Here is a 22366-nt window from a genome sequence, read left to right on the forward strand (position 1 = left end):
TACTAACGCACACATCCCAGCGTTTCGCAAGTGTCTGATCGTTTGAGGTGGGTGGCCAGGGAGAGGGCGCACTGAGAAATAAATAAGAACATTTCTGATGAAGAGCCTTAAGAAAGAAAATTATTTGGAAGACGCAGGTTTAGGTGGGAATAGACCACTCAGAAAATCTAAATACGAGGATAAAAGAACTACAGATACTTAACAAAAATCTGACAAATGCCTCAGCAGTTGCACTTATGGCTCAGAAACATGGATTTTGAGAAGTGATAGAAATTGTATTTTTAGTTTCAGTAAAATGTGCACCGATATTAGCCTACACAAAATATTCAACCAACAACAAATATGCCGTGAAGACGGAGACAGTTTCTCCGAAAAGTTGACATCCACCGACGAGTCTACACGATGTCAAAACCCAAAACTTCATCGTAAGAGAAGAAAATAATTTACGAATTAAAATTCACACTGCGAACGTTAAATTGAAACAACATTTAAAATTTCCCAAATAATACAAGCATGAAAGCGAAGAGATAATGATAGCAACTTTATTGAACTAATCCACGATAGGACACAATGACGAACACTTAGACACTGTAACAAAATTAAACTCCTTTCATCACTTAAAAAACAATAAACTGCTAAACGCTGTGTTTCTCTGCATTGTAGGTTTTGTGAATAGCACGATCCTGACAAATGTTTATTGTTACAGGGTGAGAACAGAGAGTGGCCGCCAAAGAAAGGGCAGCTTTGTCCTAAACCGACAAAGTTTATTGTTGCAAATCAGACTACAGATGTTATTCAGAAAAGACTATACCTGCTTTACACGACTTTTTTGGTGACGCCGGCACTATAAACAGCTTTTAATATTTCCTGGTATACAATGAGAAGGGAGGCGTCAACATATTTAACTGCTACGAGACGTAATGAGATAGTTACCACATGGCTTCAGTGTTTACAATTTGTTCCAAGTCACCAGGAAGCTGATTATAGTACTTGAGTGAATGGCCTTTCTAAAATTATCTGAAGGCTGGGGAAGGAGTCTATCGCGTCTATTGGTGATACAATTTTTTTTATAGAGAACGGGCCATAATCAGAAACGGCGCCAGGATATTTGAACTGTAAAACGGGGTTCCCCACATAACAAGGTCCCAAAGCAGCCTCGCTGGTGGTCCAGCAAGGTTCGCTTTGCAGCCCTTTTCACTACCAAAGACATCGTTTTGAGTTAAATTTGGTCGCAAACCGTCAGCATAAAATGAACCGTTCAGATCTAACTTTGCGTTATTATTAATGTATTATTAACAGAATACAATGTATTGTTAAAGAAAATTTGTTAGCAAGATTTAACAACTTGCCAATATGTGACAACAGTTCAATTCATGTAAATGAAAAAGCATTTTGGCACAGACTGTCAGAAACGCTTCTACCAGTCAATTTAATAAAGGTACGATTACTGTTATTGATAATTCAGGGGAAGGAACTGAGGACGACAGATGGGGGGGGGGGGGGAAGTGGTTGTCAGACTCCTCACATAAGTGGGAACGTCTCAGGAACAAGAAGACAATTGTTATTGATGCTAGACGTCTTTTATCGTTTCGGACGTACGGAAGAGCGCACTAAGAACAGGACCGCGGCGGAGGGAGACGAACTTTGGCCGAGTACGAGGTAGAAAGGAATGACGATCCTAGTCAGACGAGAATTTAGGAGGGTACGTAGGATAATTTTCACATACATATGCACATTTACTTGTCCGTGTAAATTAAATCTTGTATTATTTATTTATAATTTAAGAAACTAGGAGTTTTAGATGCTTCCTAATAGTGTGTGTACATATAGATGTTATAGTTTGCTGGGAGCCTTTTTGGGTAATTTTCTGCCAGATTTTCAAACTTTTTTTCGACATTTGGTATGTCTCCTTCGATGGGGGGGGGGGGGGGGGGGGGGTTGATCGTCGCAAGGCCTCTACCTACACCATACAATAAACGTAGAAAGACACGGAAAAATATCCACGCCTCGAGTGTGATTAGAGCCTACGATCACAGTGTTTGAGAGACCAAGATACGTAAATAAATTGTTAAACTAGACTCCCCATTCTGGTACTGGAGGTGGTAGGCTCTGACACGAAACAAGGGAAAACGTAGGTCAGACGGCGATTATGCGCACCGAGATTTCGACCTCGGACGGGTCGAAAGTTTGGAACAAAAAGATTTTTTTTTCTGACTGGATAACATTTGAGAGTCACACATAGTTTTCTTACTGGACCGATGCAGATCTACAAATGCAATGCAGACTTTCAGTACCAAATTCCGTAGAGAGAAGTTGAACAGTTATACAGACAGACAGACAAACGTGTGTACTGAAAACATGGACGTCTGATATATGACATATTTGTGCATTTTAAAATTACTATTTTAATTTCTATCGACATCTCACTTCCTTGCCATTCACTGATTCGCTGCAACACGCAGTACTATTTTCAAATAAGTGCTACTAATTCCTTAAAAATCGTACAGATGGCAGCACAGACTTACTGAAACCTTTTGTAGAATAAAGACATTCGCTTCCTCGAGGTTTTCGTCTCTGTTCAGATAAATGTGAGGCAACTAACTTCACAGAACAGTTCTTCAGAGAAACTGATAGTTGATCACTGGCTAAAAAGTCCCTTTTTTAACATGGCAATTCATTACTGCCGTCACAAAAATCTGACACTGAACTCTATCACGAGACAGTTCAATCCAACTCTCGACCCCTCACTGTATTTAAGATCCAATTTAGTATTATCCTCCCATCTATGCTAACATCACCAGCATTCAGTATTTCTGTCTAATTCTTCTTCATCTTCTCAAGTGACGCATCCATTTCATCCTCTTTGCATTCATCACCCTAATATTTTATAAAGTTTAGCCATCATTTTGCAATTTTCTCCATCCTCCTGCTAGATGAATATAAAACTACCCATGCTTTACGACACATTGTTTAAATCGGGGTCCGCAGTGGCCGCGCGGTCTGAGGCGCGGGCCTTGTGCCGCTTGGTCGCTGGGACCGTGGGTTCGAATCCCACTCAAGCCATGGATGTTTGTCCGCGTTTTTCTGTGTTGTACTGTCCTGTGTACAGGTAGAGGCCTTGTGACGGGCCGATCCCTCGTCCAAGGAGCCCTACCAAATGTCTATAGATCGAGCCAACGAAAAGTTGGGACCCGCAGTGCTCAGGCACTTGAAGAAAGGGTCGTTCCCTGTATCTGTTTAAATTACTATCATCACAACTTTTGAGAATAAAATTGTACTCACATTTCGGCAGCTGGGAAGTTGTCCAGTTATGAACGTTTTCAAACCACAGTCCTTTTGTGTGTTGTTAGTGAATCAGTTCGAAAGGCAGTTCACTGCCTTATGATTCCTGGTGAAAGAAGTTATGATAAGCTGTTACTATGGGGTCCATCTTGTATTCCACCGCTATGTAAGTAGTTCCTGAACTAGTTTGGTCACGGGAAGTTAATGATTGTGTGTGGAGTCAGGTGGGTGACATACCTGTGGATGAAACAGAAATGTGGTTAAGGTCACAGGTAGGAATTCTAATAAATGAAAGGTAAGATTTTAATATGGATAATTCAACTGGGTATAAGTTGGTAACTGAGGAGTGAAGTCCATCTTGAGAAGGTAACAGTTCTTCAGTTGATCACAAAATTCCATTTTATGGAACTCCAATGTTCATTTTTATTTTCGCAAGATCACATCCATCACTGTTCTACATCGTGAGCCAGATGAATCCAGTCCACACTGCCACACAATATTCATTCAAAGATTCAAAGATCCAATTTCATATTACGCTCCAATATACACATCTCTCTCCCATGCAGACTCTTTCCTTCATTTTCAGACTGAAACTCTCTACGCATTTCTCGTTTTTATGTTCACGCTACAAGCTCTGAAAATCTCATCATCTTAATAATGTCTGAAGGATACAAACAATGATGCAATTTTCTTCATTCTCCTGTTACTCTTTTTTGGTTAAAAAATTTTGTCCTCACACCTCAATCTGTGTTCTTCCTCGTGGTGGGACACCAAGTTTTACACTCATACAGAACAACAGATATAATTATGGTTTGGTATATTTGAATCTCACAGTTTTAGACAGCAGATGTAAAGACAAAAACTTTCTGAACTGAATGGCGCAAACAGCTTTTAATGTTCATGAAAGTGATTTTTGTTTCTTGTTGTCATTTTCTTTCCCACAATTTCTAAAGAGTCACTAGATACAAGTTTTTCTTCTTTTATTTCTAAACTTAAACCTAGTGCCTAACACAGCATCTCTGGTTTCCCAATATTTATGTTTCCATCACCAAAATAACACAACGTGTTTTCTGTATGAATAGCAATAAAACTAACATTTTCCTTGCAGCACTAACGCACCGTTTTGACAGAATCCTTTGATACTGCTGAGGGTTCTACCAAAACAATTTATTCTCCGAAGTACAACTATCACAGAGATGGGTGAGATGTTGGGAAGGAAATTGGATATGGAACAGCAGTCAAGCTTCCTGTTAATTGCACTCCTGACACTGGACTTCAAATTCTTTTCTTAATATGACAATATGACAATGAAATCGTATGCTTTCAGCTAACATCACCGTGCTTCGTATATGAATACAAAACTAATTTGTACTGTGCATTTAACAGCCCTGAGATGCAAGAAGGAACAACACAAAGAACTTTTCAACATATACCAAAAGGTAATGTAATATACTGTGATTATGATACATGAGAACCATTCAACTCAAGAAGAAACTACATGAACATTTATCGTATCGGATTTAAACCCCGGCCAAGGAAAATGGTTTAGCAGTATGTTCCTGTAATGCACAGAAAGCTGGACTGCGTATATGCCGCAACACACGGATAATAAATATTAATCTTTAGGATATTTATATTTCCCCCTCATGTGATTTGGTAAAGGTACTAGTCCTGGGCAAGGTACCTGCCCCAACACTTCACAGATGCACTGACGATCACACCCAAACCCAAAGTTAGCGGGGTTATCCTTCTTCTGCATGGCCTTTAGCTCAGCAGCCAAGATATGTCTAAAATGAAAAATCATTTACAATCTACTAGAGTAACCTTCATATTTTAAGATATTCCCTCATTATTATGTAACTGATACTTAGCCACATATCACATTTTATTACCTATGATCCTCAATAAAGGCATAAATAAATAAGAATAGAAATACCAAGCTTAGAAAAAATTAGTAAAGGATAATAATCTAAGGCATTCTTTCAATATTCTGAACATTGTATTTCCACAAATATAAGCCCTAGGAAGTTTTATTATTTATGCATGTTCATGGAATGGTAAAGGTTAGCTGCATATACCATCTTCTACATAAGATAAAATTATGTGCTCAAATCATTTTTTGACTTCTCATGGTATGAAGGTATCGAAGCCAGATATGGTAGTCTAGATAAAGCATAAGTAAACAACCAAACCTGGATAATGAAGTGAATGTGTTAACTAAATCTTATGAAAGCTAATGTATTGTAACATTCTATTAATAGTTTTTACTAGCAATAATAATAACAGAACAAAGTGTATCTAACCCTGATAACAGACAACAGTAAGATATACCTACTCAGATTTGCAGATAACTTTCTTCAAGTGTGCATGTACTTCTTCCTTTGTTTTGCTGTCAATATCGATCAGCATCCGTTCCCCAGTATCTGTAAACATAAAATGAATGTTACTAAGCTCAATGAAAGAATCTAAAGTCAGGATGGGAACACAAATCTGGCTGATAATCACCAGGTCACATAACTAACCAACTAGATGGCTTACCGAACCTGAAGGTTCATCACCGAATTAACCAAAGCCCTCCACCGGATCCTGTCCTGGGCCAACAAAATCCAGTTTCCTTCAACTCCTATCTCCCATAGATCCCACCTGAGATTATCCTCCCATCTACGTCTAAGATCTCCCCAGCGATCTCTTCCCCTCAGGCTTCCCAACCAATACCTGATGCACACTTCTTGTCCCATCCATGCGCGCTACGTGCCCCGCCCATCTCATTCTTCTCGACTTAATCACCCTGACAATATTGGGGGAGGAGTACAGATTTTTAAGCTCATCATTACCAGGTCACACATCCCAGCAAATATGAAGCCAACTTTGTTCTCTTTCTGAATTACTACTGTTAGTACTACTTACATAATGGAGTCACAGAAATCACTTTTCAATGTTGGTATAATGTGATTTAACACTGCTGTCAGTTAAATACCATGATGACAAGAAATATGTGCTTACAGGGAATTATACCAGACAGCTTTACTTATTTATATTGATGGTTTTTGTAATGACACTGACATTAGCTCAGACTATATACCATCAAATGACATGATGACTAACGTATAATAAATTGAAAAGGAAGTAATTATAACCAAGACTGTAAAATGACTTGCTGTAAAATTATGTTGAAAGCCATTACAAACACGCTCTTGTAATAACACAGGAACACAATTTACATGACATAAAAGATATAACACATACCAAAAAAGCATGTTATATATGGAGATGGTGTCATATTAGTAAGGGTCACCACCTGTACACTGGGATTCTTATATTGGATCTGTGGTAAATGCCAGAAAACAAAATCCCTGTAAAAAAACAAAAACGTATGATCATTATTCAATTTTATCAAACCCACAGATTATGGTGGCATACAACATAACCCCTCATACTGCATTTAATTTGAACATCTGTTTATCACACTAGTTCAGCTATCAGACATGTTCTATGGTGCTAGTATGGTATGGCAGGGGCTTTGCCATAGTAGAGGCTTGTCACTGTGGAGGCCCAGGTTTGCTCCCAGGGCAGTCCATGTAAAATTTGAGGGGGCCAAAGCGGCACTGGGGCAGGTATTTCTCCAAGTCCTTCAGTTTTTCCTTATCACTATCATTCCACCAATGTATCATATTCACAATTTCTCATCTGAGGGGTGAATCTTGCATTCATCAGTGGCCACAATTTCAGATACCTTATCTCATCCCTTTTTAAAAAAATGGCAAACGGGAAATGGATTTTTGGCACGATAAAAATGGGCGGTGGAAAACCGTTCATTACGATGAAAATTGGATTCAGAAAACCTTTTGCTAATTAAACAATGGATAAGTCCGTCATCAGGTTATACTAGGTTAAGCTAGTTAGGGTTCGGATCAACATCGTAAAGTACAATTGTCACCAGGGATAATGATTTCTTTTTATTTTGACTGTGAACTGAATTCGTCAAATCATTTAACATTACATTTACAAAGCCTTACCACAGCTGCTCCAAAACGAAACAAACTTCGGTATATTCTACATCACACATCAAGTTAAACCGGATAATAACATACCTTGCTCCTTTATGATGATCGCCAAAAACATTATAATTAACGCAAAATACTTTAACCCTCTCCTTTAGAATAAGGCCTCCAGCTTCAAGATACCGTAACGTTCTCCGAATAGGGGCTTTACCCTTCATAAAAGGCATTTTTATTGTATTTTAAAACTTAAAATTTACGGTAGTAACAAGCCTCCACCAAACAGTGGACACAACTACCAACGTCAAAATTTCTTGTTCACTTTAGCAGTGATTCAGAGTGATCATGCATTGATACCAATGGTATACTTCTTAGTAATAAACTATTCTTTACAGACGCTTTGTTGTATTCATTCTAAATACTTGGCAAAAATTATCATGTATATTAACTTGTCGTAACCATTATTACAAGATCAATAGTTACTGTCGCCAACCTTTAAAATTACACGTCGCTAAATTATACCCACTGGGAGAACAAACAAGCTTTACAAAGCGCCCAACATGGACGTGGTGCGTTATGGATAATTTGAGTAGGCCTGGAGAACAACTTAAGAAACACAGGAACATGTTCCCATGACATTCCCTGTTACTACCTCTGGTTCAACACTTATCATTAAACTGAAAGTCATGTCCAAATGCTCCATACCCTACCAACTTAATTTTTGTACATTCTCACTGCACCATAAAAAATTATATATATGCTGGTATTGTCAAGTCCCTGGGCATACAAAATATAAATAATATCAAAACAATTTAACTAGTATGAGGGTGTAATTGTCTCAACTGAACTGAACATAAGCAAACTTACGTAGAAGGTGTAACATACACACAAACACAAGGCAGTAATTTTATAAATGTCAAGGACTATGTCTGACGGCCCTATTCACCCCATTAAAATCACCAATGGTCAACTTAACTTCTTCCAGTCTTTCAACATTTATATTTTGACATTACTCAGAATTCAAAACTGTCTTTGAGACACAATTTTTTTTCAATTCTTTAAACAGTTTCACACCATTCAATTCTGAACTTCAAATTTTATCTGTAATGAATTCCTAATGTCTCGTCTCAGAATGTAAGTCTGCTAATAATCACAGAAAATTAATTTCAACAGCTATGATCCTTCCAGTAGCAACATAAACCTTATTCCTTACAAAATACTGATATCGGACTGAAAGTTATGTAATGCTTACCCCAAGAGAAACTTCCCTACTGGACAGCAATGGAAGATTATATCCTTAGAGCTTAAAACTCCTCAATTTATTTTAGTTTATACACGAAAAGAAATTCCATAAACAGACAATTTAATTTTTAAAATAAAATGATATATCACTGTTAATATTTTATTGTCAGTTATTCTTGTATTTGAATTGAGCTTAATTTCAAAGGTAGGTTCCATACATTTTTAGCATTTTACATTACATTTTCCCTTTCCTTTATGCAAAATATTTTTGGTCAGGTCTTCAACATAACAACCGTCTTGTGTCTCATACACATTCTGCCGAGTAAAACTGTACTCAATACTAATATTCACATCTAAAATAGGAAGATGTCTTTTCTCCTTGTATCTTTATAACCCCCAATGGTTTTTTGTGAGATTATAGCTGCACTAGTTTTAAAACTGGCAAAGTTAGAAATTTGTTGTGATATGGAACCTGAATAATGTTGCTGGTTGTATTCTTTATTTTTGTGTTTCTTCTTGGTAAGAGACATTCAAAATACAGAAATGGAGGGGGACAGAACTTCATATCCTTGTATTAAAATTTATAGTTCCTTCAATTCATCATGGGTGCATATTTATATAGTTTATGTACAATCAAGAATTGTCACACATTTGTTATCTGTAACATTTACAACCATAAATTAAACATATTCTTTAAATCCTGCTTGGCCATTTTGGTGTATCCCTCAAAGCATAAGAAAACAAACAAACAAACAAAATAAATGCCAACACTCATAATACACAAAAAATCATGAAAGTTTGTTTAACCTTTATCATACAGAAACAGGGAGATTTAAGTTCTGGTATTACAGAGCTGCCACAACTGGACTCTAACTCTAGGGTTAACAGTACTGCATACTGTGACATGTTCAACTTCATTATGCATAAGCCATTGTGATTTATATTTTCAATAAGAACTACAAAACAGAAATCAGAATTAAACCTCTCATATTATGTACCCCTTTGGTTACAATCTTATGACTGCATAATTAAACACTGACTTCATGTTTTGGAGTTAAATGGCTAATAGAGCCCTTTTTATACAGCAATTTCATAATATACTTGAGAGCACTTAAAGTACACATATTTAACTGTTACTACCTACAGATATCAAATTCATACTGACGATTATTAGGATACATATGCCACAGTATCACAGTAGATGAGATCGAAAACATACCATTCAGTCAGAAGAGTTACATAATATGACAAAAATATAATTTAGGTATGCCTTATGTCAATCTTGCCACATAAAATGAGCAAGATAGTATGAGGTTCATGTAGGCAGCCTTCCTAATTTACACCATTCAGAAATAACTTCTTTGATTTTTATGAACAAAATAGAATATGGGAAACTTAAAAGCAATGCCTTTTTTCTTTCTACATCATAACAGCAAAAGCAAAGGAAAGGAACTATAAAGGGCTAATTTATGACTAATGTTTCAAGATCTTTTATCTGAGGCATATTAAGCATTGTTCAAGGACTATTTCTGGTGATACTAATACGTGATCATGTCTTTGGTTAATTTTCTTACCTACTTTTACTGATTCAGAATGGCATTGATGATTCATTGTACATTTGGATTATAAGTTTATACACTTATCACATCACCCCCAAGGTGACAAAATTTCATCTCTGCCTATAGAAAAAGAAGTGAATTTTACACAAATTAGGAAATGCATGCATGCATATCATAACAATTCTGGCACATTCACTCTGTTATTGTCTCTGTTTTCAGTTCATGAATGCTAATTTGATGCTCTCTTATAAACAGGTGGGGCAAATAAGTAAGGACCTTTAGCAGAATATATGTTGGTCTGGTTGTATCATAATAACTACTATTTCTAAATGAGAATCCAGTTCCTGTCTCAAAGAAAATTCAATGTGTCACCATTACAAAGATCAATTGATTATTTTAACTAAAAAGTATCATTACATCAAAAAAAAAATGTGTATATGTGAAATGGCTGTTAGAATTGTCCAATCGAAGCGAAAACAGAAGTGGTTTGACAATTTTTCATAAAATTTCCCAGTGTCGCATTTTGTGAAAATCCATTGTCATTTTTGAATTGCAACATGTGTCCAGACAGAAAATGGATGGATGGAATGATTTTAATAGGCATTATTTACACACCAAATATCTATCAGTCAGATCATATTATATGAATGTGGCAGTAGATATAATACCCAAAATCTTGTGTACTTCGAAAATGTCTGGGACAATGGAAAATATCCATCACAATCTTAATGCGTTAAAAAATGCTGATGATGACAAAATCAAAAAAATGCATCTTATTTTTCAAAAGGTAAACTCTGGAATATGAATTAAAATGGTCTTAACAGCAAAAAATCAATTATCCAAGAACCAATGATTGGTTTCTACTGGTTACAGCTCCAGCATCCATGCTAACTGTAGAATTTTTCAGCAACAATGGATCATTATTGGAACAAACTTTTGTGCAACCATTACCCAAGGTACCACTGTTGCCTGGCTATATTATTATAGCATCTTTTATTCCCTTGGATGCCCTGCTGCAATCATTACCTGTGGTGTTGTATGAAGAACACCTTTGGAAAGTCAGTGTACTCTTAAAGAGTATACTTTTCCAATCCTGTTATGTTATGTGATTACAGTATATTCTGAGGAATATGTCACAATAGCAATTCAATCAATAAATAAAAATATCACAATAAACAAATTGTTGGTTCTCTAAAGTCTTGTTTACTTCAAATTACATAAGATGATATAATTCTGTGCAACTGATCATGGAAGCCTCTACAGCCTGCAAAACCAGTGATTGCTTTTTAAGTCTTAATTCTGATATTTTGTCTCTCCATAGTTGGTCCTATTCATGTACTCAGAATTTAATTTCGTGTATAATATACTGGTTGTTAGCTCCTGAAAAGAAATTAAACTTTCTGTTCCTGTAAATCAAAACATCTGTCAAGGAAATTTCCAAGTGTGTGGTAAAGATGTGGCCGTACTCCTGTCAGACCATGTTCTTCATCAGGGTAGCTCTGAAAATAAAATATTTTACATAAAAACAGAACATATTACAATGGATAAACATTTATTTTGTCATGTAAATAAACTGAGGTGAACAATTCATTGGCTGGCTGTAATTATGAAAAGTGTCATAGGCATTAGTGAGTTGGAAAGATTCAGCTTTGACTACTTGTTGGAAACGAATCTCATTAACAACACTAGTTGAAGAAATTCCTTAAGGGTTGAATCCTACAGTCGACAGTCACAAAATGGTCTACAGATGACGTTTTGAACTGGTCTGAAGTATAATTTAGTTTGCTTGGTTTACATATTTAGTGGCCTTTCTGAACAGTGTTATGTGAAGGTTTGATTTGGTAATTGTACTGATATAAACTCAGCTTTTTATTATCCATGTGTATGTTAGATTTATTTTGTTGGGGAATTTATTAAATATATTTAGCTATTAATAAAGATACAATGGGTACCACAATATTTGTGTCAGGTTAAATGCCCTTCACAAAGTTAGCCAGATGGAATTAAATGTCTAGTTTTTTGTTTGTGCACGTCTAGTTAAAACATGGTTCAATGAATAATTAAGATATAGCGATGTATCCATAAACATTACTTCTGTGCATTTTACTGTTTTAAAATTTAAGGTGAATTTGAGATTTAATAATTCTGAAAAAATTACTAAACATGAATCTAATATGCAAAAGAAAATGGTCCAGACATTTCAATCTTGAAACACAGCATGACACAATCAAATACTGTTTAGTCAAGATTAAAATACACAAGAATAAATTTTACCTGTTTTGTAAGAGCATAAAACTTACAGGGAGAACACGGACTGAGGACGTTTGAGAACAGGGTGCCGAGAATATTTGTACCTAAAAGGCATAAAGGGATAGGATAAACTTACCATCTGTTGGAACAGAACGTCATTATGCTCTAATGCTTTGGCAAGCATCATAGATTGTTGATAATGTACATTGTCATCCAGTGTCCCATGAACCAGTAAATACTGTTTGTTGCGAATGTTGGAGGAAATTCTGGTTAGAGCTGCATTTATATACCCCTTCAAATTGTCATGTGTTGAAGGAAGGCCCATGTAGCGTTCAGTGTAGACAGTATCTTGAGAGAGAAGATAAAAACAGCAAGAAATAAAACACTGATCTGCTCATATCATGAAACCATGTTACTGGTGAAACTATGTTACAACAAAGTCTTTTTTAATATTTTTGTGTCAAATAAATCTGCATTACACTATGTTCATTACAGTAGTCAAGCATATTCACCCTTTTGCAGAAATGATCGAAGTGTATTCAATTTTGTCTCGGTGGTTCTCCATTTTTGTAGCAGATAAGTAGACTTAATTAAAACTGCATTTTTATTACATAGATTGTATTTACTCAGAAGTGCGTTTCAAGAGAAAGCTTCTTTCATCTTTGGCTTCCCCTTAACTGGCGCTCTTAATCGGACCTCGGACTTAACTATCTATTTTCCATGGGCTTCCTCAGTTACAGTTATTATAATATTCAAAAGTTTAGTCAGGCTCTTTTGTGTTATCTTCTTTTAATTGCACTACACTATTCACCTATTATGTTTCCATCTTAGACATTAGCCATTTTGTTAGTCAGCTGGTTTCAATTTACAATGTTGGACATGACTCCCTGTCCACTTCTAAATATTACATGACCATCTATTCATTAAATACATTCTTTGTTGCATAGTTTTAAATTAAGCTTTTACAGTCATTTCACATATGAAAGTGTTTATAGTTAAAATTTCAAAATTAGTAGCACATAATGTGAAATTAGCAATCCAAAATGGTTATTTTTGTAAACTTAACTAACTTTTATAAAAAACTAGTCTTCTCTTTTCTTGTCATATATATGATATATGAAAGAAACAGTGCACTGTATTTTGTACCATATACTTTTATGGACACTGTCCAACATAGTGCTCCTATAATGACTCAATTATCGTCATAATCATTTAGTCATTACTTTAACACAGTTCATCCCAAGAGAGAGAGAAAAAAAATTATCTTATAGCTTAGAGTGTCCTGTCACAACTTACCATAATAACTCCAGTCAGAGACAGGGGCCACTGAAATTCCACACTTAAACACATTCAGTTTGTCTTTTGCCAGTGCCATACCAGTTGCATAGCCACCATAACTCCAGCCCCAGATGGCTGTCCTTTCCTTATCAATATAATTGATATTCTCCTGAAGAAACCTATAAAAAATTGTAAAATTGTAAAGACCAAATGGGTGACTAATTTGACATGATTCAAGAACATGAAATGGACTGAGAGAGATGTAAGAAAATTATAAGCAGCTGAGATCTCATTTGGAAGAGATGATATTTCAGTAATAAGAACACAATGAAGAGAAATTAAATCTGAAATGAAGGTAATAGGTATGATCTAAAAGTACAAATGCTATAAATGAATATGTTAAATAAATGGCCACTGGGAAAACCAAAGGTTAGATGGAGAGGCCAAGCTTAAGATTTTTCAGTAACCTGGTTACATTGACTTGGTCATCAATCTCAGAACTTCCAAGATGTTTGTAGACAGCAAATAACATGTTGTTTCCCTTCAATCCTGAGCCACGTCCATCAATAGCTGCATAAATTATGCTCTTGTTGACTGTCAGGTATGTACTCCAGTCAACAGTGAATTGCTTTGTGACTTGGTATGAGTCAGGACCACCATACCTGAAAATACAATAATTCAATCAGTTATAGCTTATATCAGAAATGGAAAATTCTTAAATCTGGCTTAAAACAAAGACCAACACATTTCTTATAATAGGCATTCTAACTCAGTTTGTAACTCAGAGTGAAACCCAAACATGTTATATTGAGGTCATATCAACATATTTGCATAATCTGAGAAATTTGATCTGAGAACACAAAATTATTGGATGTATGACATGCCAGAAGCGCATAATGCTGATGCAGCTCTATGTAGAGATACAGACAGTTACATTTGGGCATTAGAACGTTAATAATGCACATTTGTCAAATCAAATAATCACAGGAATTTAGTCTCCTGTAAATCAATAATTCTGTTGATACGCCCTTCTGGCATGATTCCCTCAATAGGTTTATTATAATTTTGTGCCACATTTTGATGATGATGGGAAAATGCGACTTGATTATTTAATATTTTTTCAGAAAGAACAACATTTTTCAAATTCATTTTGACTCTCCATATACTGGGTAAGTTAATTTATGGTGAAAGCATGTCACCAAGTATTCTTGTCCTGCATAAGTTTGTGTCATCTGCAAAATAGCCCAATCTTTGGTTTGGATTCTTAGGCTAGGAAGTATCATGGACATAAGGATGCAGCAGATGTTTAAGTTAAAGATTGTTCTGCGGGTCACAAATGACTTCCGTAAATGTTCTGAACAACAACATTTTGAAGACAACTATGTCCAGTGGCTCTATAGTACCACTAAATTCAAGATAATGGTCCTGTTTCAGAACTGTTTAACGCTGCAGGTACAGAAAATATTACATCCCTTTTCCAGTACATCATCAAATTTAGAAATCAACTTTAAAGTGGTAGGATATTATATCCTTGTATCAGGGATAGCTCAGTCAGTATAGTGACTAGCTACGGGCTGGATGATGGGGGTTCAATCCCCCACAGGGGCAGAGGATTTTTCCTCTAGCCTCTGCGTCCAGACCGGCTCTGGGGCCCACCCAGACTCTTGTCCAATGGGTACCGGGATCCTTTCTCGGGGCGTGATGCTGACCACTCACCCCCATCTGGTGCTGAGGTCAAAGAAGAGTAGGAGCTATACCTCCGCTCCCCCCCAAGTGCCTGCATAGACATGTAGCGGGACGCTTTACTTACTTATCCATTAGAGGAAGTTGCTAGAATGAGTTATAAAACAAGCCATACTTACACATTAACCAACAGTGGGTACTTAGTTTTTCCAGACATGTCAATATTTGGTGGCAGCCAAAGCTGTACTCGTGCCTTAAAACCTCCAGGAACAGACACTTCAAGCTGCTTGGCAATGGGAAGTGCTTTTCCTTGAAGCAATTGTCTTAAATCATCATTTGACTCCAATACCATCAACTTTATATGGTCCTGCAAACAAAATCTTCACACTCATTTTTCAATGTTCAAATTTTTATCTTAATGGAACAACAGATTTAAACTTCAAAAAATTGCTTACATATAATTAATTTCAATGAATCATATTAGGATATTTAACTGTGATATGAAAGAACTCTACTGCTTGGTCAAAGACCTTAATTAACTAACTAGCTCCACTGAGCAGAGACCTTCTTGACAGGCTAACAGTACACTCAGCTAGTTGAGAAATTCCCCATATTTTATGGAACCTAATGGTTCATTACCATGTTCATAAGACCCACCTACAGTCTATATCCTGCATTATACACATGTACCTTATTGAAAATGGAAACTTCAGGAACAGAAGGTCCTGAACATGTAAGTGTATAGTAGCTGCTGTCCAGACTGAATGTAGACTTGACATATAAACACTGTGTGTTATCTGTAACTGTCCGCACAGCACACGAAATACACAGCGGCTTATTTGGAGCTGTTTCAGGATTATCAGACACACTGTAAAGATGAAGGACAGCTGGGTCCACCTCTTCAGTTGCTAGGTAGTATCTGCAATCAAAAATGCAGTGATATGCCACTGGATCACAATGCTACATGAATTATCAAACCTTCTGGATGCAGAATGTTCCTCTAGAATTTTGGAATGTCTTTTTTGTTTGATAGTTCAATACTGTATCCCATAAATCAACATTAATATGTTAGTTTTAGATCTTCTAATATTAGATAGGTCTTCCTTTTCATCACAGATAAATAATTTCCATGTAAAATGGAAAGATCGTAAATCATAAAGTAACAGTTAGATATGCCTCAGTGTATGGCAAAAGCTTCATGTAAGGTGTGACCAAAATTAAATCTACCTTATAGTTTTTGATGGTCCTAATCAGTGTGTTGAGGTTGAAAGTTACAACGGCATGTTTATGTACTCACATTAAGTTCCTCGCCCTGTCCCAAGACACAATCTCTGTGACAGTGAACTTCCCAGAAGTAAGTGCTACATTTCTGCCTTTTTGCACAATGCTCACATGTCGATAGGCACCATTACTTGGTCCTTGGTCATGTGGAAGGATTAGTACCATTCTGGTACCATCTGATGAAAAGAGGGGGGCAGTAAACAAATCTACCCAACCAGACGATTCTCTCAGAGACAGTAACTGCAAAATCATAAGAACAAATGCAATGGCTAGATACCGAGTAAACTGACGCAAATAACAGTTAAACTAACTTCTTTACTCCAAGACCAGCCAAGTATCAGGTCAGAAGTTGTAATAACATGTTAGCTGACACAGTACAGCACATCACATTGGAGATGACTCACAAGTACAGAGAACTGGAAGAATTATGACCGGCAGAGATAAACTGAAGTATTCAGAGAAAAATTTGTCACAGTGCCATTTTGTTCATCATAAATCACAGACTGCTCTGGCAGTGAACCCAGGCCTGCATGGAGAGAAGCTACAGCACAGATAGTCTCATGCAATTCCACAAGTTAATTCTCCAACATGATGAGACAAAAGCAGGAAGATGAGATTTCAAATTAGCATGGCAACAAGTAGGAATATGGCTGTCTTCTTGAATGTTGCACTGCATAGTCTAGTATCGATAATAATCAACGTTTCAGGTGTGTTTACTGCCTCCATCATCAAGGCAATAACTCAGATGATGCAGGCAGTAAGCTTCTCTGAAACATCAGTAAATATCTACCAGAGTACATGACACAACATCCCAGAAGACAGCATCTTTAAGTAGAAAGTTACCTCCAAACAGAGTGAAGTACGTGCACTGCAGGACACAATCTTCGCAATGTTTTGTATACGATTCATCCAAACAGCAGCTACATTGTCTTCTGTAGCCCAGGTCACAGCACTCAAAATAGGTTCACTGCAAATCACAGAAGTAAATTTCTTATCTTTGAGACTGATTTCATGCTACACATAGGTAGAAAGGTAATGTATTACTAAGTTTCAATAAGAATGGAAATATGTTTGTTATTATATCTGTTACTGCTTTTTGCCATGTTCAAATTATTATTACCATAATTCTAAATATAAGTACAGCACATAAAACACCAGCATGAACATAATATAAAATATTTACCTATCTCCATTAAAGATATAAACGTTCTAACCTGATGCATATTTTATGATAAAATACAGATGACAGTAAATATAGAATTTCAGGACAAGCATTGGTTATAATTGGCTGATCCTGAATTAACATCATTATTACTGAAATACTCCCACTCTGTTGTGTAATTTGTAAATGTTCACATTTGCACCCCTCATTAATTAAAGGAGTTTTTATGATTTTGGTGTTGGTAAGTCTGGTTATTTTGAAAGAACTGTGATACTCTTTCTCAGGTTTGCTTATGGGTGATGGTAAATAGTGGTGTGCATAAAGTTCGAAAGGCCATGAATGAGCCTGCAGGATAAAATGATCATACCAGGCATGTTATTAACATTGACAAGTTTAATTAGTAGAAAATAGTTAATTTTCACATTACAGGATATACAAATACTAAAATTTTGTACGTAACTTTAGCTGCTGAAGGATAGTTACTACATAATCATTTGATTAAATACCTCTCTCGGCTGTATAACAACTTCTGTGGTTTATGTGTTTAGAATATTTCCAATCTAATTTTGTACAATTCTGTACAACATTAACATTTACAATTTCCTTTTTGAAGCTTAAAATTTAATTCAGAGTTTAAATAAAGATACGTGTACTCTACATTTATTTCAATGTAGGACGTGAGCTGACTTTGAATGCATCAGCTCACTGGCTTGGTGTTGCATCTCCACCGTGATACAAAAATAAAAGCAGCAAACCCTAAATTAATTCTGGATACAGTGATTCTATGCAGTTAAGCTATTTAGCACATGCACAAACTCTTGCTTTCACATACATCATGTAACATATCTTAATCATCACAGTCCACAGTATGTCAGATACAGGTAGACTAAAATTTTCGCTTCATTAACACAAGCCTTGTATGATGATAAATGGTTGAAACTTCATATAGTAGATGTTACGAGGCTACAAACTTGTCACACTCTTATCAGTCTAAAAACACAAATATTTTTATAAAAACACTACAACTTAATAAAAGCAGAAGCAATGACCGTGTCATAACAATATTTTAGGTATCAAGAAACATAATACCTCTGTAATAGCTCTTGTGGAGGCTGAAGTTCCACACTATTTGGGTTTCCATTAATTGCTTCCTCTAAATCCACCACACTCAACCCTGCTGTTGGGTTTGGTGTCCCAGGCTGAAACAAAGCATATGCAAATATCTGCCTGCAGGTATGTTTTTATTTGGTATTTGACAAGACTAGTGAAAGATATCTCCCCCATCATCTATCAACAGTTAAACTGATCCATGGCTTTACAGAGATAGAAACTACATGTAACTGTAAGTATACAACAGTAAAGTTTCAATTTAGTAAAAATCTCAGCATGGAAAAGATTAAATTATGCAGTAAAGGATTAAAAGTAATAGGAATTCATTTTGTTCTATTACAAGAATCATTTATGGGCACAATAACAATTTGGATAACCCACCATTTTATGTCATTGGTCTTTTAAAAATCATCTTAGCACTATGCCTATTTTAATATGGTTGCCAAACCAATGTGCTATTCAAAGAAGAATAATAGAAATAAAAAAACTGCTCCCCCAAATTCATGTTTTATATATAACTTCTGTCATACACCTACTACATAAACATGTTTCGATAAAATTCTAAAAAGCTGGGAAAGCAAATGCTGAAATTCATCATTCAGCACAAATGGCATTTGAGATGCAACAGTTAGTCAAGTATGGTTTTTAAATGATTTGGTCATTTTAAAGAGGAATGCAAATAAATCAAAAGTAAAGAGCATTCTAGATGTCCTTTAACCAGTAGAAATAATTAATAATTAGCTCAAGTGAATGACAGAGTGTCATAACTGATGATTTTGAAAATTCGTGAAATGAATAACTTTTATTAATTTAAAATGTTCCATAATTTTGTTAAATATTTTATTTCAGTTGAATATGAAGATGACTGTCTTCTGGGGTTTTGTACCATGAAGTCTAGTAGAAGGTTTATCACTGTACCAAAGGTGAATATTCACCACTCTAATGATGGAGGCAGCAAGCACCAATGACATGCTGGTAACTTCTACTAGACTACACAATGCAACAAACCAGAAGATGGTCATCTTCATATTTGCTGCTGTCTAAGAAAAGGAAATTTCTTTCTTTCAATAAATACACCTAACATAACTCCGTAAACTGTGATTTATGATTTCATGGCCTACCTCACCCTCACCTTAGGGTATCGAATATTCACTGCATGAGTGTATTGGTACTCTAGACTGCCTGGTAAACCATAGAAAGGTATTGACATTACTCTGGTTCTATTATCATCAAATGTTGCATATGCAAGCTTCTTGCTGTCTGGTGAAAACCACAGAGCTTTATTTGAACTGAGGACTTCCTCTGGAAAAGAGTAATATACAATTTAATAACACTGTATCAAAGATCAAAAACATTTAAGACTGCATAGGTCATGCTTAACCCTTCAAAACTTGAGAGACAAAACTTTGTCTAAATAACATTTACATGTTCAGGCTGCACAGCAAAGAAAACACAACACTTTTCTGTTACAGAGATTAGCTGGTTATCATTGTATAATGAAATAACCAATGTCCATTTTGAGAATCATAGAAAATCTGTAAATGCAGCCTATAGGGAAAATGTGGAGATACTGTTTATTAAATCAGGTAGCACATACAGTTATCACTAGGTATGAGAGTATTAAAATTTCAAAAGATGGAGTTACTCAGTTTGGATATGGATTTACTGAGTAAGCATGCAAGAACTCTCATCAACTACCATCTCCAGTTAACTTCTCATATGACAAAATTCCTCAAAATTAAATCCTAAATCTATTTTACTGCTCAAGAAATCACATATGCTACAAAACTAGATACTTTTCTTCACAAACATATAATTCTCATAAAACGCGAAGCCCAAGACTCCCAAACACGGCTCATGTGCACCTAATCACTCTCTGAACCTGTCTCAGCCAGGAGGCATTTGCTTCTGCTGGCAAGCACTGACAGTTACTTCCAACATGGGCTCCAGATATCTTCATTTTTTACCCAAACTAAAACAGCTACAGGGTCTGAACCATGGGCTTATCTGGTTACATCACATCTCATTCAATGATGCATAACTTAAGCAGTTGATACATAACCACAAAAGAACCAAATAAACAACAGCTTCGCTAACTAGAGAGACCAAGTAACAATATAACCTGAGTTTCGTACATAATCATACCTTCATAAACCCAATCAGGAATGCCGTGGTAAATAATGCCTGGGATACCAGACCTTGTCAGCTGAACCTCATCTATGCTGGCTGCAGTTGGTCGGTAGTAAATGTTATTACGGTGCACGTACACAAACCCATTTCCTTCTGGAGCCCAAACAACTAACTGATGTACTGTACTCTCAGGTCCGTGGTCACTGTTTTCAAGTGGGATGCTATTTCTGTAATTACAGAGCACTTTAAGTGAATAAAATATATATATATATATATATATATATATATATATATATATATATATATATTTACGATGTTCAAGTTTATTTAAATTTTAATAATGCCTTGATACTTCATTTGTAGCATTTGATGTTTGGTTCAAAGTAAGTCCTCTTCTCTTTAAAAATACGAAGGTGTGTTTGTCTCACCAATTCAATCTCAAATGAAAATCAAAAGAGTTGCAAATTAACATTTTACATTTAATAAAGTAAGACACGCATAAAACTTAACTATAGAAGAAAAACATATGAGCACACTCATCCTTAAAGTATACGTAAGTACCAGCTCCAATTTTCAAGTAGCTAATTCTCAAATTCAGTTTTGTCATTAATTTTCTTATGCTAATTAAAAAAAATCGGTCTTGTAAAATAATAGGTCATAATATACATCTTTAATGACTTTATTATTTTATATATAAAATAAAATTTGGTCACACAAGAATGGCTTAGTAGCACTGTGAGTGTTTTTTAGACAGCTGAGTATGATAACTTACCTTGTTTCTAAGTCAAGAATCTGATAACTGGCAAGGAAACTATGCCTGAAAATCTGGAATAACACAGTTTTGTTTAATTTCATCAAAGTGACACAGTAATATAAATACCTACTATAGCTCTGGAATTTTCTATTTGCCCATACAGCTTCCTACTCAGTGCGTACTTGGGAGCTCTTTCTCCAGGAATAACTGAGATGAACCATGAAAATGATCACGTTCCTCCATATAGTGTCTAGGTTAAGACACTTGAGTATGATTTAAATCACCAGGTACTTACCAAAGTTAATTTTTTAAAATTACTTTTACTGTACTGCATCACTTCATTCAAAAATCAATTTCTCAGCTACAGCTACTGTTTATTTATAATCAACACTTATGAATTCAGTCTAAATATTTTCTTGGCTGGAAGGCTTGCTTCAGGAAGGCTAAAATTGTATTAATGCTACAAAGCCGTGGCCATACTACGTATACAAGTAATATTGTCACCAACTATGAGATGATTATGTACATCTAAAATCTTTGTACTTATAACAGATTACAGCATAATATATTTAATATTCTGATGCATAAATCTTGTTTGTAATTAATATGATCCTTATTCTGTAAGCCTGAAAACTGT

At 35.7% G+C, this 22366-nt stretch overlaps 3 protein-coding genes across 6 annotated transcripts in view; all 3 read right to left on the minus strand.

Annotated features, from left to right (window-relative positions):
* rau (RA domain-containing protein rau) overlaps window positions 1–3433 on the minus strand; it is a 103014-nt gene extending 99581 nt beyond the window's left edge. The window contains exon 1 of the mRNA XM_022079367.2: window positions 3283–3433. Coding sequence (XP_021935059.1) covers window positions 3283–3284 — 2 coding nt within the window. The 5' untranslated portion in view covers window positions 3285–3433. The remainder of the gene's footprint in view (window positions 1–3282) is intronic.
* A 242-nt stretch (window positions 3434–3675) lies between these two features.
* Window positions 3676–7598, minus strand: mRpS25 (mitochondrial ribosomal protein S25). Of its 2 annotated transcripts, none has more exons than XM_087352855.1 (4): window positions 7374–7598; window positions 6529–6635; window positions 5618–5705; window positions 3676–5069 (listed from the first exon to the last, which is right to left on the minus strand). In XM_087352855.1, the coding sequence occupies exons 1-4, from the start codon at window positions 7508–7510 to the stop codon at window positions 4898–4900; spliced, it is 504 nt and encodes a 167-aa protein (XP_087208981.1). In that variant the 5' UTR covers window positions 7511–7598; the 3' UTR covers window positions 3676–4897. The 2 variants fall into 2 exon arrangements, with proteins under 2 accessions (XP_087208981.1, XP_087208982.1); XM_087352856.1 differs by lacking the exon at window positions 7374–7598 and adding an exon at window positions 7299–7364.
* A 1070-nt stretch (window positions 7599–8668) lies between these two features.
* LOC110837357 (venom dipeptidyl peptidase 4-like) overlaps window positions 8669–22366 on the minus strand; it is a 60972-nt gene continuing 47274 nt past the window's right edge. For all 3 annotated transcript variants that reach the window (XM_087352852.1, XM_087352850.1, XM_087352851.1), the window contains exons 5-16: window positions 21748–21800; window positions 20991–21202; window positions 19978–20147; window positions 18825–18934; window positions 17417–17540; window positions 16590–16813; window positions 15983–16211; window positions 15472–15659; window positions 14077–14271; window positions 13628–13788; window positions 12468–12679; window positions 8669–11580 (exon numbers count right to left, since the gene is read on the minus strand). In XM_087352852.1, the coding sequence (XP_087208978.1) occupies window positions 11473–11580; window positions 12468–12679; window positions 13628–13788; window positions 14077–14271; window positions 15472–15659; window positions 15983–16211; window positions 16590–16813; window positions 17417–17540; window positions 18825–18934; window positions 19978–20147; window positions 20991–21202; window positions 21748–21800 (1986 nt within the window). In that variant the 3' untranslated portion in view covers window positions 8669–11472. The remainder of the gene's footprint in view (window positions 11581–12467; window positions 12680–13627; window positions 13789–14076; window positions 14272–15471; window positions 15660–15982; window positions 16212–16589; window positions 16814–17416; window positions 17541–18824; window positions 18935–19977; window positions 20148–20990; window positions 21203–21747; window positions 21801–22366) is intronic.

Source organism: Zootermopsis nevadensis, unplaced genomic scaffold (genome assembly GCF_977971745.1).
Source record: "Zootermopsis nevadensis isolate Lab colony 2312 unplaced genomic scaffold, Znev_1.0 Znev_ptg000021l, whole genome shotgun sequence".
NCBI lineage: Eukaryota > Metazoa > Arthropoda > Insecta > Blattodea > Termopsidae > Zootermopsis > Zootermopsis nevadensis.

Coding starts and splice junctions, on each gene's coding strand:
- mRpS25 (XM_087352855.1), bottom strand. CDS start 7,510: ATGCCTTTTATGAAGGGTAAAGCCCCTATTCGGAGAACGTTACGGTAT. Junction 6,636..7,373: donor GATCATCATAAAGGAGCAAG/GTATGTTATTAT, acceptor GTTTTTTTACAG/GGATTTTGTTTTCTGGCATT. Junction 5,706..6,528: donor ATATATAACATGCTTTTTTG/GTATGTGTTATA, acceptor TTATGTTTACAG/ATACTGGGGAACGGATGCTG.